Genomic DNA, 16,130 nt, shown 5'->3' on the forward strand with positions numbered 1-16,130 from the left:
AATATCTACAATTCACAAATGTGTCCATGGCTGCCTTAATGTCATCCCAGCAGGCTGTTGCAGCACCTTAATGGAGGCATCTGCAGTGTTTTCTCGTGTCACGCAACATTTGGTTGCCGTTACTCTGTACGTGCTGTAGTAATGGAAGTGTATATTTAATCTCACTGCACCTGGGTTTCACCTGGGTTTCAATGTGTTTATGTGGGGTTAAAGACCAGAACAGCAGGCTGGTTGCTGCAAAGATGGCTAAATAGATTTGCTGCTTGTCATTACGGCAAGTTAGACAGAGCAGATGAACTAGCAAACTTACACAAGACAACAAGTGCACACAAACACTAACAGCAGTGAAACTATGGGTGAAACTAAAGGGCTTACTGATTAGGTTTTCTTTACCATAACAAATGACTTTAAATGTATAAATCTGATTTGTTCTTCACAATATTGTCCTAGCTCTCCAAACTGTTATCGTATCCCTTTAAATTGTCTTAAGCAAGAACATTGTTGACTCTGACAAACATGCAAACAGAACACAATTAACCTGTTGTGATTTTTCAGCTCATCGTCTTCATTCATACATTGTTTTTGTTATATTGTGAGACTTAATTTCTCTGTGATAGCACAAATTCAAAAAATCTATTTGAAGTAATTGCCAGTGAGTGGTACATGAACACAACTGCAGAATTAATTATAGAGGTAATAAAGGAATCAGTACCATAGAACAATGCTCAGTTGTATCTTAAAGTGAGAATGTTTAACACACTCATTACTCTCTGTTAATCTTTTCCTAGTGCGGACGAGCGGTTTGATGCCACCTTCCACACAAATGTATTGGTGAATGCATCAGGTTACTGCCAGTACATCCCCCCAGGCATCTTGAAGAGCACCTGCTACATCGATGTGCGTTGGTTCCCTTTCGATGTTCAGAAATGTGACTTGAAGTTTGGTTCCTGGACCCACAATGGCTGGCTGCTGGACCTCCAGATGCTGGATGTGGACACATCCACCTACATATCAAATGGCGAGTGGGACCTTGTGGGTAAGAGAACCTGTGGATATATTTATCCTTGTAGTTATTGCCACCAGGATTCGATGGCTGTACTTGTAAAGTCAGTGTGATGTTATAATTTAATGCATACAGTTTGTTTGAGGTGACAACAAACTTTGAATACATTTCCTAAGGGCATATAATAATAATAATACCCGTCCCATTTGTACTGCACCAGTATGTAAACAAAGCTCAAACATTCAGGAATAATTGTCTAAGATCATCTTTAAAAGGCTGTAGTGTAAAATCTCCACAGAATCTGTGCATAAATAGATGCTTTGCTTTTCATCATTCTGTGTTTGTTTCAGTTTGGGATCTGGCCTTGCCAACTTCATTTGTTCAGTTATATAGTAAAGGCTTGTGTAGGTTTAAACACAAGAGCAACTTTTAAGAAAAAGATTACAGATTGCATTAAAATAAGCACTTCATTAAGGTTAGAGGACCTTTGTTGTCATTTTGACAATATTGCTAAGGTTATAGAGTGATTGTGGCTATAGAAAGAATTATCAGTCTTATCATTTTAATGTCCTGTACATTCATTCCAATCCCTACAACACTTTCATGCTATATAACAACGTCTTGGCTTCCAATAATTTCCTGCAGACCTGTTAAGCAGAGAGATTCAGAGACAGAGAAATGGCAGATCACAGGGCCTGTGCCTCTAGCTGGAAAATAGGTGTCAGACAACAACAGATGGTATGCATTGGGATTGTTTGACACACTAGTAGATGTGTGGCAAAGCCATATGGGAGTGCAGCACACCACATCCTTAATGTTTCAAGGTGAGATGACTCACCTCAAGTATAAAATATGATTCTGCTGTTATTTGTTTGGCATAGTTTGGAATATTTTGGCATTAAAAACCATTCTAAAAAGGCATCATGAAACATTTAGATTCTTTGATTCCATCTAATCATGCATCCATATGGACAGATACACCACGAGATACATTTGTTAATTACAATAATTGGACTAATGGATTTCAGGTTTATATAGCTATCAGTCCTTACAATGACCTGTTGGTGTTTGTTTCTTCTTCAGGAGTTCCAGCCAAGCGTAATGAGCTGTACTACGAGTGCTGTAAGGAGCCTTACCCAGATGTGACATTCACAGTCACCATGCGCCGCCGAACACTATATTATGGCCTCAATTTGCTCATTCCCTGTGTACTGATCTCTGGTTTGGCTCTGCTTGTCTTCCTGCTACCTGCAGACTCTGGGGAAAAGATTTCTCTGGGTGAGTGGAGAATACTGAACACACAAACAAAATAAATATACTTTCTATGTTGGACAATGATTAAGTATTGCAGATATATTTGTGGATATGTTGGTCGATAAGTCACAGGAAGAGTGGGCGTAAAGAAATGTACAAGGAAGGCAATGACATTATTTGAGACTGTAAAATGTTTAGTTTGTATGGTGCCACACTTTATTTAATTAATGTTATCTTAATTTTAGGCACCAATCATCAGTCAGCTACAGCAATGAGTCCACCTTTAATCTTGCTTAAATCTCTTAATGATGTGTTTTTGATCTATTGAAGAAAGAGGGAAAGCAATGATAATTTATGCAGAGTTGTTAAAGCTACAGTATGTAACGTCTTTCAAATATGTTTTTTTGTAGAGATATGCTCCATAGGTTATCTTATTGTGGAGAGGTGGTGTCAAAATCTCACACAGGCATCACACAGACTCTGAAACAATCACTTCCGACGCTTTTAGTCACAAATCAAAGAACGTTTAAACCCAGCTAAAGGGTTGCACAAATTGTGAGATGCCATGGGCTTTGACACATTTTGATTCTCATCATACTTGATTTTTAAAAGTTGCACATTGTAGCTTTAAGTACAATGCATAAGTACATATAAAACTGAACTTTAGTCTTGTTTTCATAAAACGGAGAGCAATAAACTAACACTGGTTTAAACGGCTTCAAACTTTCACAAGTACTGTGAAAAGTTTACACCAATGCATTAGCACATTAACACATACTCATATATTTGTGCATGCATATTGTCGGCAAACATGTCCTTATGAATCATATAGCAAGCCATGAATGTCTGCATTACAAATCGCTTTAGAATAAATGAATTTCAAAATAACAGGTCGGTGTGTAGGAGGTTAGTAACCTACCTTGAACACATCAGAGAAGCTGCCATCTGAAAAATGGTTGTCGTCACACGAACATAACTGATAACCTACCTCAGGAATAATTTTTCACATCAATGACTATGATCACATTTTTATGTACTGTATTAGCTCATGATGATATGCTCTCTCTATCTCTTAATGTGTGTCTCTCTTGATCTGTCTCAAGGCATCACTGTGCTCCTTTCGCTAACTGTCTTCATGCTTCTGGTAGCAGAGATCATGCCTGCCACATCTGATTCTGTTCCTCTTATCGGTGAGTTATATTTATGTGTCTAAGTGAGAATGTGACATATTTAAGTGTGCATGAATCAGAAAATCAAAGGGAAGTCCTCTTTGTGAAAGGAAGTAAAAACCAGAGGAATAGTTCTGAATATAGGCAATATGTCACCAAAGCCATAACTGAAACTGTGTGTGTTTACCTTCAGCAAAGTAACTTTAAGTTACTGTAACATGGATTCAGTCTATCAACACACAAACAATCTACACCAACAACTTGACTATATCCATGAGTTTACACTAGTAATATAAAACATACATCAGGTATTGAGTGTTTAAAATGTCTGCTATTGCCTGAACTCTCTATATACTGTATATAGTCCCCTGGATAAATAATAAATAAAAACCCTGACTGACTAGGCTTTTATTGAGGGCCTGAGGGCATCAATACATCATTCGAAGTCCCGCTGCATGGTGGATAGTGTAATTGGGTGGCCCGAACTCAAGCTGTCAGCACCATTACCAGCCTGTGAAATTTCTGATTCTCCACTGGGGAGGCAAACGTGGAAAAGAATATCGAAGAAGAAATAATGGATGCCGTGAAAAAAGAGGCCAAGAGAGGAGTGAGGGATGACTAACCTTTGCCAGAGTTGTCAGAAATAGATGTCAAAGACTTTGCAGAGCAAGTGAGGAGACAGGCATGTTGGGAGAGCTAGAACTCCTTAATTTATATGTGATAACCAGTCTTGTTTGGTATATGTCATCAATTTCCGTGGGTCAAGTGAAATATAGTGCACATAGCAGCTGTATATTATAGGAGTGTACTGATGTTAGTTGTTACCACTGTCCTCACTGAGAAGAGATTGATAAATGTATATTTTTTATATTTGACCTAAATGCAAGGCCTATGTAAATGACCTATGTACCTTTACAAAACTGGGTCAAAATGAGGATGTGAGTTATTGTATCTATTGTAAGTTACTGTAAATCAAACCACTTGGTTCAATTCATTTTAATTCAGTTTTTTTTTTCAAATTTATTTTTTAATTCAGAGAGATCAGCTCTTATATTTATGTATTAAATTACTATTCATTATATGTTTGGGCAATATTCCTCCGGGTCTCTAACCAATAAAAAAAGCCAAATCATTTCTGATTGACCTTAAATCCAATGCAACATGGCAAATGACTTTCCAACTCTCATGAACACATCTATAAACATTATTTTCTCTTTCTTCCCTTGTCTCTGTCTTCTCACATTTTGTTTTATTATCCTCTGCTCAACCTCTTCTTTAACTCTCCTCCATTGAGCTGCCTCCCTCTTTCTTATCTAACCCTTTTCCTGTCTTCCAGTGTGTCTAAAAAAAGCCATGATCTCTGACCTTGAGAAGGGATGTAAAGTCTGACTTTGCTGGCAGTACAGTACCTGTAGTCTTGTTTAGCTGCTATTTTATCTCTGTTCAGTTCGTGCTTCCCCACTGTCCCTTTGTGTAGGTGAAACCATCCCTCCAGAACCAACACAAATTTCTTTATCTCTCTCAGTCTCTGCTGTTTGTTTTTATTTTGCTTTGTTTACCCCTAATCTCTGTTTTGCCACAAGTTTTGCACAGTTTTTATTACCCATTTCAGTTCACATGTGCTTCTTTTCCCCTTGGCTATGTAACTCATTGTAAAGATAGATCAGACTTGCTTTCCTTTTATGTTAGAGTGTGAAATCAACCTATTTTTTGAATGAATTTAATCTTAATGTTTTACCTGTAAGTATTTTTTAATTAAGTGTAACAATGGGCTACTTCAAAAAGCTAAAAATGGGGACAACCTGCAACAAGTATTAAAATGCCTGATCTTGTTTGTATCTGGGCATAAATCTAAAAAAAGATGTTAATTTTTGTGTTTGTTTTGTACTTGGCAGCCCAGTACTTTGCCAGCACCATGATGATTGTGGGAATGTCAGTGGTGGTGACAGTTATAGTCCTGCAGTTTCACCATCATGACCCTCAGGGAGGCAAGATGCCTAAGTGGGTGAGTGAGGCTGATTTAATCAGACAGTCATCGCTATTGTCATTGATAACATTTAGCAAATATGCCTCTGGTTAAATAAAGGTTTTACTATGCGTGTGAGACATTTACACTCTCTCCTTTTAGGTTCGGGTGGTTTTGTTGAACTGGTGTGCTTGGTTTCTCCGTATGAAACAACCTGGCGATGACCGCAAGCGGCCTGGTTACAAGTACCGTCACACCTCCCAGCATCACTCCAGCACAAGCTCCATAGAAATGGGCACAGTACCAAGCCTCACTGTGCCCCTTTCACAAACATCCTGCACTGCTTGTCCCACCGGCACCTCCAACGGCTCCATGAATCTTTACTTCAGCAATTACCACCCCATGGAGAGCCAACACTGCCCACCTTCTAGTGACTCTGGGATAGTGTTCGGGGGACGTGCCCACGGTTCTCTCAGCGATGAGGCTGAGCCAACAGGAGGTGTTGGAAGCCTGGGAATGGGAGTAAGCATCCCCCCACCAGAGATCCACCGCATCTTGGAGGAGGTTTCGTACATAGCCCAGCGGTTCCGAGATCAGGATGAGGCTGAAGCCATATGCAGTGAGTGGAAGTTTGCAGCGGCAGTGGTTGACCGGTTGTGCCTGGTGGCCTTCTCTCTCTTCTCCATCATTTGCACCTTTACCATCCTCATGTCAGCACCTAACTTCATAGAGGCTGTTTCCAAGGATTTCACATAGCTGTTTCAACAGCAGGAAAGAGGGAGGGAAGCGGATGCAAACTGGTTATAAATAAAGAAGAGCTTGAGAGAGAAAGAGCAAACAAATTTAATACATTTGAAGCAAACAAATAAAACCTGGAAGTTATGGCAAGCTGCTAAATCATGTAGCCCATTGAACCAACCAGGAAACAAAACATTCTTGATCAACGAGGAAGCAATGTTAAAGGCTCTTTGTTATGTTTCATTAGCATTTTACAGATAAAGACAAGTAATTTCAATTGATGAGACAAATTGTTCATATCTAGGAAAGGTTGTTTGGCATGTTGATTAAACAAAAACGTGAGAATGAACTCTTAAGGAAAAAGGTTGGTAGTTTTTGGGTAAGGCTTTACCCACTGAGTAAGGCGTCAATAAGAGGACGACAAAGTGGCTGAAAACAGTTTAAATATCATTGTTCGTTACTGTACAGTACACCACCACAGTACATCTCTTGTTCTTTACAATTACAGTGCCCTGAAAAAATATTCATACCCTTGAAATTTTCCACAATTTGTCACATTACAGCCACAGATATAAATGTATTTTATTGGGATTTTATGTGATAGAACAACACAAAGTGGTACATAACTGTGAAGTGGAAGGAAAATAATAAATAGTTTTCAAACTGTTTACAAATAAATATCTGAAAATGGTGATTCAGCCCTCGTGAGTCAATACTTTGTAGAACCACCTTTTGTTGCAAATACAGCTGCAAATCTTTTGTGGTATGTCTCTACCAGCTTTGCACATCCAGAGAGTGAAATTGTTGCTCTGGCAACGTCCTGGCACAGACTGTCATTTGGATTTAGGTCTGGACTTTGATTGGGCCATTGATTGGATTCACTGTCCTGCTGAAAGGTGAACCTCTGTCCCAGGCTCCAGTCTTTTGCAGACTCTAACAGGTTGTCTTCTAAGATTGCCCCGTATTTGGCTCCATCCATCTTCCCATCAGCTTTGACCAGCTTCCCTCTCCCTGGGGAAGAAAAGCAGCCCCACAACATGATGCTTCCACCACCTTCCACGATGGCGGGGGTTTGTTCAGGGTGATGTGCAGTGTTACGTTTCAGCCACACATAGCGTTTTTACTGATATTAAATTACACACAGGTGGACTCAAATTCACTCCACACTTTTCAGATTTTTATTTGTAAAAACTTTTGAAAACCGTTTATTATCTTCATTTTACTTTACAATTATGTGCCACTTTGTGTTGGTATATCACATACAATCCCAATAAAATACATTTATGTTTTATGGTTATAATGGGACAAAATGTGGAAATGTTCAAGGGGAATAAATACACTTTCTAAGGCACTGTATCTCTGATTGATTGTTGTCCTGTGTATATAAATCCACACATACAAATGTAAAATTATCACCTCGGTGTGAGCTTATACACTGATTGTTTATCTTTTGATTTCTTGATGAGGGAATCAGATGCTTTCTGATGATGTACCATCCCTGTGACAATGTTAGCTTGTCGTTAAATGAGATGTTTCACTGTGAAATTATTGTTTTTGATTTTACTTTCATCAGCAGAGCATTAGACATAACTTTATTGCTTTGGCGCAAATGTAGAGGCATCTATACTCATAAAGTCAGGAATGCTTATTTAGGATTACTTTTCACATTGTCTTGCCTTTTTGGATTTTAGCCAGTAGAATCTGTAACATTTGGGACACTGTAATAATGACGCATCCAGTTCTTTGCAAAAAGCACTGTGTCGATAAGTATGAACTGGTGTTGACCAGCTGCAAAGGGATGTTTCTAAAGTAAAGTCAAATGATGTGCCATGAACTGTAGTGTATGTCTGACACTACTTGTACATGCCATTAGTTTGAGCAGGAACAGCAGGCATTTGCTGGACTTTAATATATATGAGTGCTCACTGAAGATAAAGATCAATGTTACATTGGAAATTGATGATGCAGAAATACTGCAGAGACTGGACAGCACTGGGCATCACTGGAAAACATACAGTGGATTTATAAAAGCCCCTCATGTCTGTATGTATCTATATGATTTGAACTGGGCAACTGATATAAACAACGAAGTGGTAAATCTGTATAATTCTATATCCACCTCCCAGCCATGCTTTGTTATAGCCACATGGTGTTTTTCTCTGTCATTCGACGTGTAACTTTTTGCCTCTGTATGGTAATAAAAGTGTATTTATTCTATGTATAACAGGCGGTGGGTAGATTTGCGGGGTTAAGGAAACCTTGCTTTAGTCTTGGATGTAAGTCATCTGCATGATTATTCAGGAGCCATAACAAAGGACTGGCCATTACATGTTTATTCCACTAATTGAATTGAAATTGGAGTATTAAGAATATGTTATACCATCGATAGCATTATTCCAAAGACAAATTAAAATGTTTCTCAAATTGCTTTTTTTACAGTTACAGGATTTTACATTGTGAAACTTTTTGGGCAAAACAACAGCCAGTATTTTAAGGCTTGTAAAACTCCGGCCACAAGTTACAAGATCAGTCGGAGTGCATGCTGCTTAACTGCGAGCTGCCAGATAGGAGGGGGACAGATCAGGCAAATATTAGTTAATGAGAATGAAAGAGGGAAAGTCTTGAATAAGCTATTTAAATGGTTGTGATATGGTTGCAGTAATAAAAATATGGCATGTTCAAAGATAAACACAGAAACACAAGCCAACAACATCAGTGTCCTCAGTGATAATTAAGAAGATTAGTGAGACATGGGGTGTTTAATCCCTTTAAAACATTCACCTTGCCAGTATCTTCCTGGGCCATGATGTGCTAATCATAATAGGAAGGCAAAAAAAAAGAGATATATTTACCTTTACCATTACTCACTTCTCACATGTACAGGTGAAACTGTCAAATAATGTGATCGTTATTCGGCTACTAATGTGATTTTCACCGGAGTAAAATTCACATACTTTATTTTCAGTAATGTCCTGGTTTGCTTCAGTGGTGGTTAAAATTTAGTTATTGGTCTCAGACAAAGACATGGGAAAAGAAATCAAATGAAAATCGGAGCTGAAATGGGCCAGACAACCATGAAAGACAAAAATATGTGGGCCATGTTTTCCTTCTGTAGTTTAGGAAATATTCTCTGATTTCTTTTTTGTGAGGCCAACAAAAGCATCCTCCTAACTTTCAATTGTTTGATGTTTTGTGGATGAACTCCAATCATTAGGACCAGAATAATGGGTGCATTTTTTTCTTCTATAGATAAAGTATTATTTTAGTAAGTCTTCAGACTCAAGGTCTAACAGAAATATCTTAGACATTTTAGGGAGACAAAATTTTCAAATAGCACCAAATAGAATATTTCCTAATAAGAAACGTGACCTTTTCTGATATTAGCCTGAAAACATGTCAGAATTGTACCTGTTTTATTGCATTCACAGTGCGCAAAACAGACAAATACTCTTTACAAAGGTGAAATCAAACAGAAGGCACCTGTCAGTAAAGTGGTGTTTCTCAAAGGGAAATCCAAGGATTAGTAATAAAGCAGTTTGTAACATACTTTGATGTGTTTGCTTTCATAAAAGAAAAACAAAAATAGAATAACACAAAGGCTAAATACTGAGACAAATATACTACAATCTGATGTATACAGTTTATTCAATGAGATGTCTATGTGGGAGTTACACCTGCCGCAATGTGTCAGTGTTCCAATCACTTACTAAAGGGTCATGGGAATAAAAATGAGTGAAACAATCCATGACTGAGCCATCTGATACATCAGTACGTAAGCATGTGAGCACAGGGACATACAGCATTTTGAAGATTTTCAAAATAGATTCAGTTGAAAACCTAGATTGTCCCTACAGATCTATGTAACGTCAAACTGTACGTTATATAAACTGCTAAATTGTGTGTAGTATGACTAGAAAATCTTCAACAGACATAGCAGTTGGGATTCGAATTAGGCATTAATTAGGGAATTAGGCAATTGAACCATTATGAGGTGATGTCACTTTAAATGTAGCTGTGGAACAAGAAGGCTGCATTAATGCTGCTGTGACTTTTCTGTGAGGTGATGTATAAATATTTTGGGTATATGCTGCTATGCAATGTCGGGGAGGAAATGGTCTGTTATTTGTGGTTGAGAAGCCACATCAGCTGTGTGTAATGTACCACAAGGAGGAAAAAAGTCAATCAGCACCGTATGATGTTCTAATGCTCATACATTTAATTAGATGAACATTGTAAAATATATCATTTTGGAATATAAACTGTTATAAATTGAATGTGGTTGAAGGTTCTCTTTGGAAAAAGAAAGTGGAAAGAGAGAATGGCAAGCAGTAAAACTACCACACAAACACAAGAAGGAGAAACTGAGAATCCCTGCTACAAGGCTGGATTAATAAGGAAATTTTAAATTCAGAAAAAAGTGTAAGTTCTTGCAGTTCACGTGTGTGTGTGTGTGTGTGAGTGTGTGTGTAATTGGTGCCTGAAAGCCCTACAGGCACTTTGACTGAAGGACAAGTAACCCATCTCTATACACCTTATTAAAGGTTAATACCTCCTCTCTTTTGTTCTGCTTACCTGTACTTTCTACTTGGTAAGAACCAAAGAAAGTATTTTACTTACAAAGTGAGGACATTTTTGGCAAGTGAGGACATTTTGGCCTTTCCTCACTTGAGCAGCTTTTTTTTTTTTTTAATCTCTGGGCCAACACAGAGAGACATACACCGACAGAAAACCTTTTTGGGGGGCAATTTAGAGTCACCAGTTAATATAACACACACGTCTTTGGACTGTGGGAGGAAAGTGGAGTACATGGAGGAAACCCACGCAAGCACAGGGACAACATGCAAACTCCACACAGAAACGCCACAGTCAGCCGTGTATGCGACCACGTGACCTCCTAGCTGTGATGCAGCAGTGCTACCCACTCCACCACTATGCTGCACACATTTAAACATTTTTATACAACTCTAATACATTTTAGTATTTGCTGAAACTAATTATTTAATGGTGGGATGTGCTATTTAAATGTTTACTACAAATTTAAGTGTAGGCACACCTCCATTTATTTACATTATTTCCCTTAACTATTTTTTTATTTTTTGCATACTTCTTCCTCTGCTTGACATATTTAAAAGTAAGTCTTAGATTTTTCAAGATAGATAACACTCTTATGGAAAGAGATGCATGTGCCCTAATCTATTTAACAGTGCCTGGTGCGCATAGCAAACCCCCGGTGAGGAAGAACATCTCAGCTGCCAGTCGCTGCTGGTAATATTCACATGCTTACAAATTTCAGCCAGACCTTCAAAGTGAAAAAGGAATCTGCCATGACATCACATGCACAACTTGTCATTGCTTCTCCATTTGGGTTTGTTGGCACAACTGAAGGTTGCGATGTGTGAATCTGTTGATATAGAGCTTGAGTAATAACATGTCAAAGTGCAGGCCCAGGTGACTACTGGTGCTCATACACACATTACACACATGTACATGTCATTTTTGAACACACATTCGCATGAACACATTCACACACTGAGCTCAGCTGGTGCCTTAGCAAAAGGGTCAGACTGCTAAGCTCAGTGTGCAGCTGATGTCTACTTCACGGGGGCATCAAAAGATATGAACCACAACATTGAGGCTTTCATTTATTTCCAGAAATACATCAAATCTAATCCATGATGGCATGATCCATACTGTGGCTTAATTGTTATGAAATCCAAACCATAAGCAGGTTGAGAGACTTATGTTGGAAAGTGAGCAAAGGGCAGAAAGGTAATGAAATCCATAAAGAAGTTATGAGTTAGAGGTCAATCTTAATATGAACCAATAAGGCAATGACCTCCGCCTGCTGAACTGCTGGGCCAGCATTATTAGTTAAAGGACAAATGAAGCTCTGTGTGTGTGGCAGGTGGATTGTGGGTGGGCGGGTAGAATCGTTTGGGTTTATGAAGGGTGGGTGGGCTCCAAGTAACAAACTGTATCTGCTCGGCAGTAGATACTGGATGTCACCCCATGACTTTGTCTTCCGTCTCGCTCTCCACGTTTTCTCATTCTGGTTTCAATCGATCCACTTCTCCCATAATTCACTGCAAGCTGGAGCTTCAAACCGTTCTGCTGGACACCACTGCCACAGCAGATGATCTTCTTTTCCCTGTCAGTTTCTCCTGGTCTCAGTCTCTCACTTTGACACATGATCATAGGCAGATCTAAAATGTATTACTGGGGCACGCAACTCACTCTTATTATTATTATTATTATTATCTTATTATTACAGATGTGGACGGTGGTCTTTTGGTTAATCAGTCAGTTAGGTCCAACACTTTGATGAAGACAGAAATATCTCAACAACTATTGGATTGGCTGCCATTTATTTAATATCCAAGGTCCCAAAGGAAGAGACCCGATTGAAGTGGTCCTCTGCCCTTTTCAACATCATAAGGTCGGCATTTTCCGGTGAAGTAGTTCAACTACTGAACGGATGTCAGCCATGTAAGTTATCCCAGGATTCTTACGTTTTCTGCTGTAGTTTGTGCTAATAGAACATTAGCATGCTAACAAACTTCACCAAGACAGCAAACACGATGGTTTCTGATCTATTTTCTTTATTGTATTGTATTTTGTGTCTTTCCCGTAACATTCTATTCCAATAAATCATTAATGCATTATAAAATGTATTCTTTCATGACACTTCAAGTACTGTAATAAGCTTTGATTCATTTTAGCGGATGGGAAAAGAAGGAAGCCTGAATGCTAATATGACGGTATGGCTATCTAATATGAGTGTGATGAGCAGCACTATGGTTTGCTTGACAGGACATCCTTTCATCCATCAGTCTCCTCTCACTTTCTGCAGGGATTTTCGGACAGAAAAGAGCCCGTCCTCCTTTCTGTCCGAAGGCTTGAAGCAAAATGGGAGTTTTATATGTGAGATGTGTAAATCTCCCTGAAGAAACATTGTGGCAATTAAATGAGTCAAATGAGTTTCATATTTATGGCACACCCAAACAAATGAGCAGAGCATTTGCAAAATCAGTTACCACGGAGTCTGCCAAGGGATGAACCTGCCAAGTTTCAAGGACAACCACAGAGAATGTAGATCTTTTTAAAAGCTGTTAAGAGCATTACAACCTAGATTCCAGCATGATCTGAAATCTGGGAGAACAGAAGAAATAATGTAAAATGGAAACACTGATGCCTTAACTAAGACCCAACCATCACAGACATAAAACTATCTTCCACTCATGATTGCAAACATTAGTTCTAGTAAACCTGATAGTTCCGGGCCAGGAGCTCAGACAACAGGATACAGGACACACTTCTGATAGGTATGCTGATAGGACCAGACATGCTCTTAAATATATTTTAGAAAAAATAGTAAATGTGGTCGACATACAGACATGTAGAATTGCACAGATGCCGCATAATGTGAAAAGCAAACATACGCTGTGTTGCAGAAATGTCTGGAGCAAGGACGCAACAAACAAAAACGGTACATGCTATAACTCGCTCTCTTTCAGCAGCAAATATTCAATGATGCATTGCCCATAATCCGCAGGCATGAAGTAATCTGAGCAAATGTGCATTTGGATTATGGGTCTGGAACAGTCTAATCTAAAACTCTTCTCAAACCGGTTGACTGAGAGGTCAGGAAAGCGTATCAGTCTTTCCTTTGTTTTCACGATGATTGGTTGCAGAAGATATTTTACCATCTTTGAGGCCAAGCTATGAGCTCTACACCACCTGTATTACATCTTTACTTGATTCCTCTAAGAATGTACTCATGTGGATCGTCCCCATTCTCATTGGCTACTATAAACAGTTCCTTTGTTTTGTGGTTTTTGCCACAATGTTATATGTGAGCCAGTGTCACTTAATCATCATGATGCATGATGCAAAAGCTTCTACAGCAATTGCAATAATAACTTTTACTACTTAATTAGTTGATAATATCATATTAAATGTAAAATTTCCTGTTTCTCTTTCTTTCGTGGTAATATTATCTAAAACTCAAAACCAAGTAGCAGAGGCAGCCTAGGTACCAGATTGCCTAGGCATTAGGAAATTAATTTAATAAATGCCTTAAAAAAGTTAGATTAAAAGATAATCCAAAAATTAGACGATATTTTTTCCAGGCAATATTGTAAACAGAAGAAACAAATATCTGTTTGTTCAAACAGTTGTCCATAACCTGTTTCCATTTAAAATAACTTCCTCTTCTGCTCCGCGCTGTGGCTGTCGGACCGGTTGCTTTTTTAAATAAGTGTGCTGGTGCTGGTGCTGCCCTGCACGGACAGCTGGAGAAAAGTAACAGCCCAATGTTCTTACCTTTAAACCCCTGTAGCTGCTGTGGCTGACCTGCCATTTGCAAGCTGAATGCTTATTGAGGAATAAAAAAAACAAAAATAAAACCAAACCATGCAATGAACTACAACCTGAAGAAAAGCTGTTTTGGTTTTCAGCTTTGTTTCAGTGTTACTGAAATATTGCCCCATCAGCATGAACATTCAGAAGAACATCTTTCCAAAATCTTTGGTTAATTTGTTCTCTGGCTCATCACACATGAGACTTAAAACAAAACCTGACATAGTATATTGAAATTTCTATTTTCTGGAGTTGAAACTGCAGCCAGCTGTTTACCGACTGCCACTGCCCAATGCACTGTATACTCAACAAAAACTGCTTTAATGTGTGAGGCTTCTACGTACTTGATCTCTCTGTGTCACATCTGTGCAATTGACTTTCTCAGATTTAAAGTTTGCAGGGATTAGACTAACAGATATGGGACAAACTGTCACTCTGTTACATGGGGATTTCCATCATATCAAATGAATGCAAATGACCCCAGCTGCAAATGCAACAACACACACTTTGCTGGAGCAGGGAAATTACAGTACAGTAACACAACAGTGCATATATGCAGATCTTCACATGTACATACTTAACATATTTTTAACAGGAACTGAGATTTTCTGGATAGTAATGGTCTCGATTCATGGCTAATTATTTACTAAAGTCCCCAATGTGCTTGTGTATTAATCTGCCTCCAATTCAGGGAGTAAAAAAATTGGGAGTGTGACCCTAGTGTGTAAATAAACGTTTATGATATAATCAATGTGACTACATTCAATAATTCCTGTAATCTTGGATTTGAGTGTGCTTTTTCATACTGTTCGAAGTTGCTTTTAATCCCCTGAATTATGCATATAGTAACAATAACATTTTGTTTTGTCAAACACCTGTTATTGAAAAAGAAAAGCATAAAATTCCAGATTGCGCTTCAATACAGAACTTTAACTTTATTAGATGCCATAAATATTTTATTTATGACATACATATATGTGCAGTTAAAAGGTTTCTCAAATACTAAAGGGATATTAGCATTTTTATATTAAGGCATCTGTTTGTGCATCAAAAGACTGTGGAGGTCCATATCCAATTCCTGATGGCCTGTCTCATTACAGTACGGTAGTAGTACAGTAGTCACACATTCCCATTTTGTGCCCTCACACCTAACTACGATGCACATCTGAATATCTAAAATTAGGTTTTGTATTGGCTTTAAATTTGCAGGTAGATAAAAAAAATATCACACTGAGAGTTGCACACTTGAGACGCCAGTCCAATCCAAAAAATTTAATATCAGACTTGTTAAAACTTCCTAATTAGTACAATGATTTTTGTTGAAGTTGCCCAGGTATAAATTTTAGTTTTTCTTAGCACGTCAAAGAATTTGCTTGCTTCCTTTTATTGATGTTCTGTGAGGCAAACCAGCATTCTCAATTTGTAAATTTTCAAAGTGGGGACAAGTTTTACTCAAACTTTATGAAATGTGGGACTTTTTAATAAATCTGGTAGCACAATGTAGGCTCCTCATGTTCCACACTATGAGAACTACTGAGATGAAGGCCGTCTTCACTGTTAGAACAGCTTTTGTAACAATATCCATTCAAAAAAGCTTAATTAATTATGTCTACTTCACTGGCATTTAGAAGTATTTTAAAAA

General features: G+C 38.3%; 1 protein-coding gene across 1 annotated transcript in view; it reads left to right on the forward strand.

Annotated features, from left to right (window-relative positions):
• LOC137134392 (neuronal acetylcholine receptor subunit alpha-7-like) overlaps positions 1 to 10,347 on the forward strand; it is a 30,789-nt gene extending 20,442 nt beyond the window's left edge. Inside the window, exons 5-9 of the mRNA XM_067519168.1 lie at positions 789 to 1,036; positions 2,087 to 2,281; positions 3,361 to 3,447; positions 5,322 to 5,431; positions 5,555 to 10,347. Of these exons, the coding sequence (XP_067375269.1) occupies positions 789 to 1,036; positions 2,087 to 2,281; positions 3,361 to 3,447; positions 5,322 to 5,431; positions 5,555 to 6,148 (1,234 nt within the window). The 3' untranslated portion in view covers positions 6,149 to 10,347. The remainder of the gene's footprint in view (positions 1 to 788; positions 1,037 to 2,086; positions 2,282 to 3,360; positions 3,448 to 5,321; positions 5,432 to 5,554) is intronic.
• The last annotated feature ends 5,783 nt before the right edge of the window (positions 10,348 to 16,130 follow it).

This window comes from Channa argus, chromosome 10 (assembly GCF_033026475.1).
Source record: "Channa argus isolate prfri chromosome 10, Channa argus male v1.0, whole genome shotgun sequence".
Taxonomy (NCBI): Eukaryota; Metazoa; Chordata; class Actinopteri; order Anabantiformes; family Channidae; genus Channa; species Channa argus.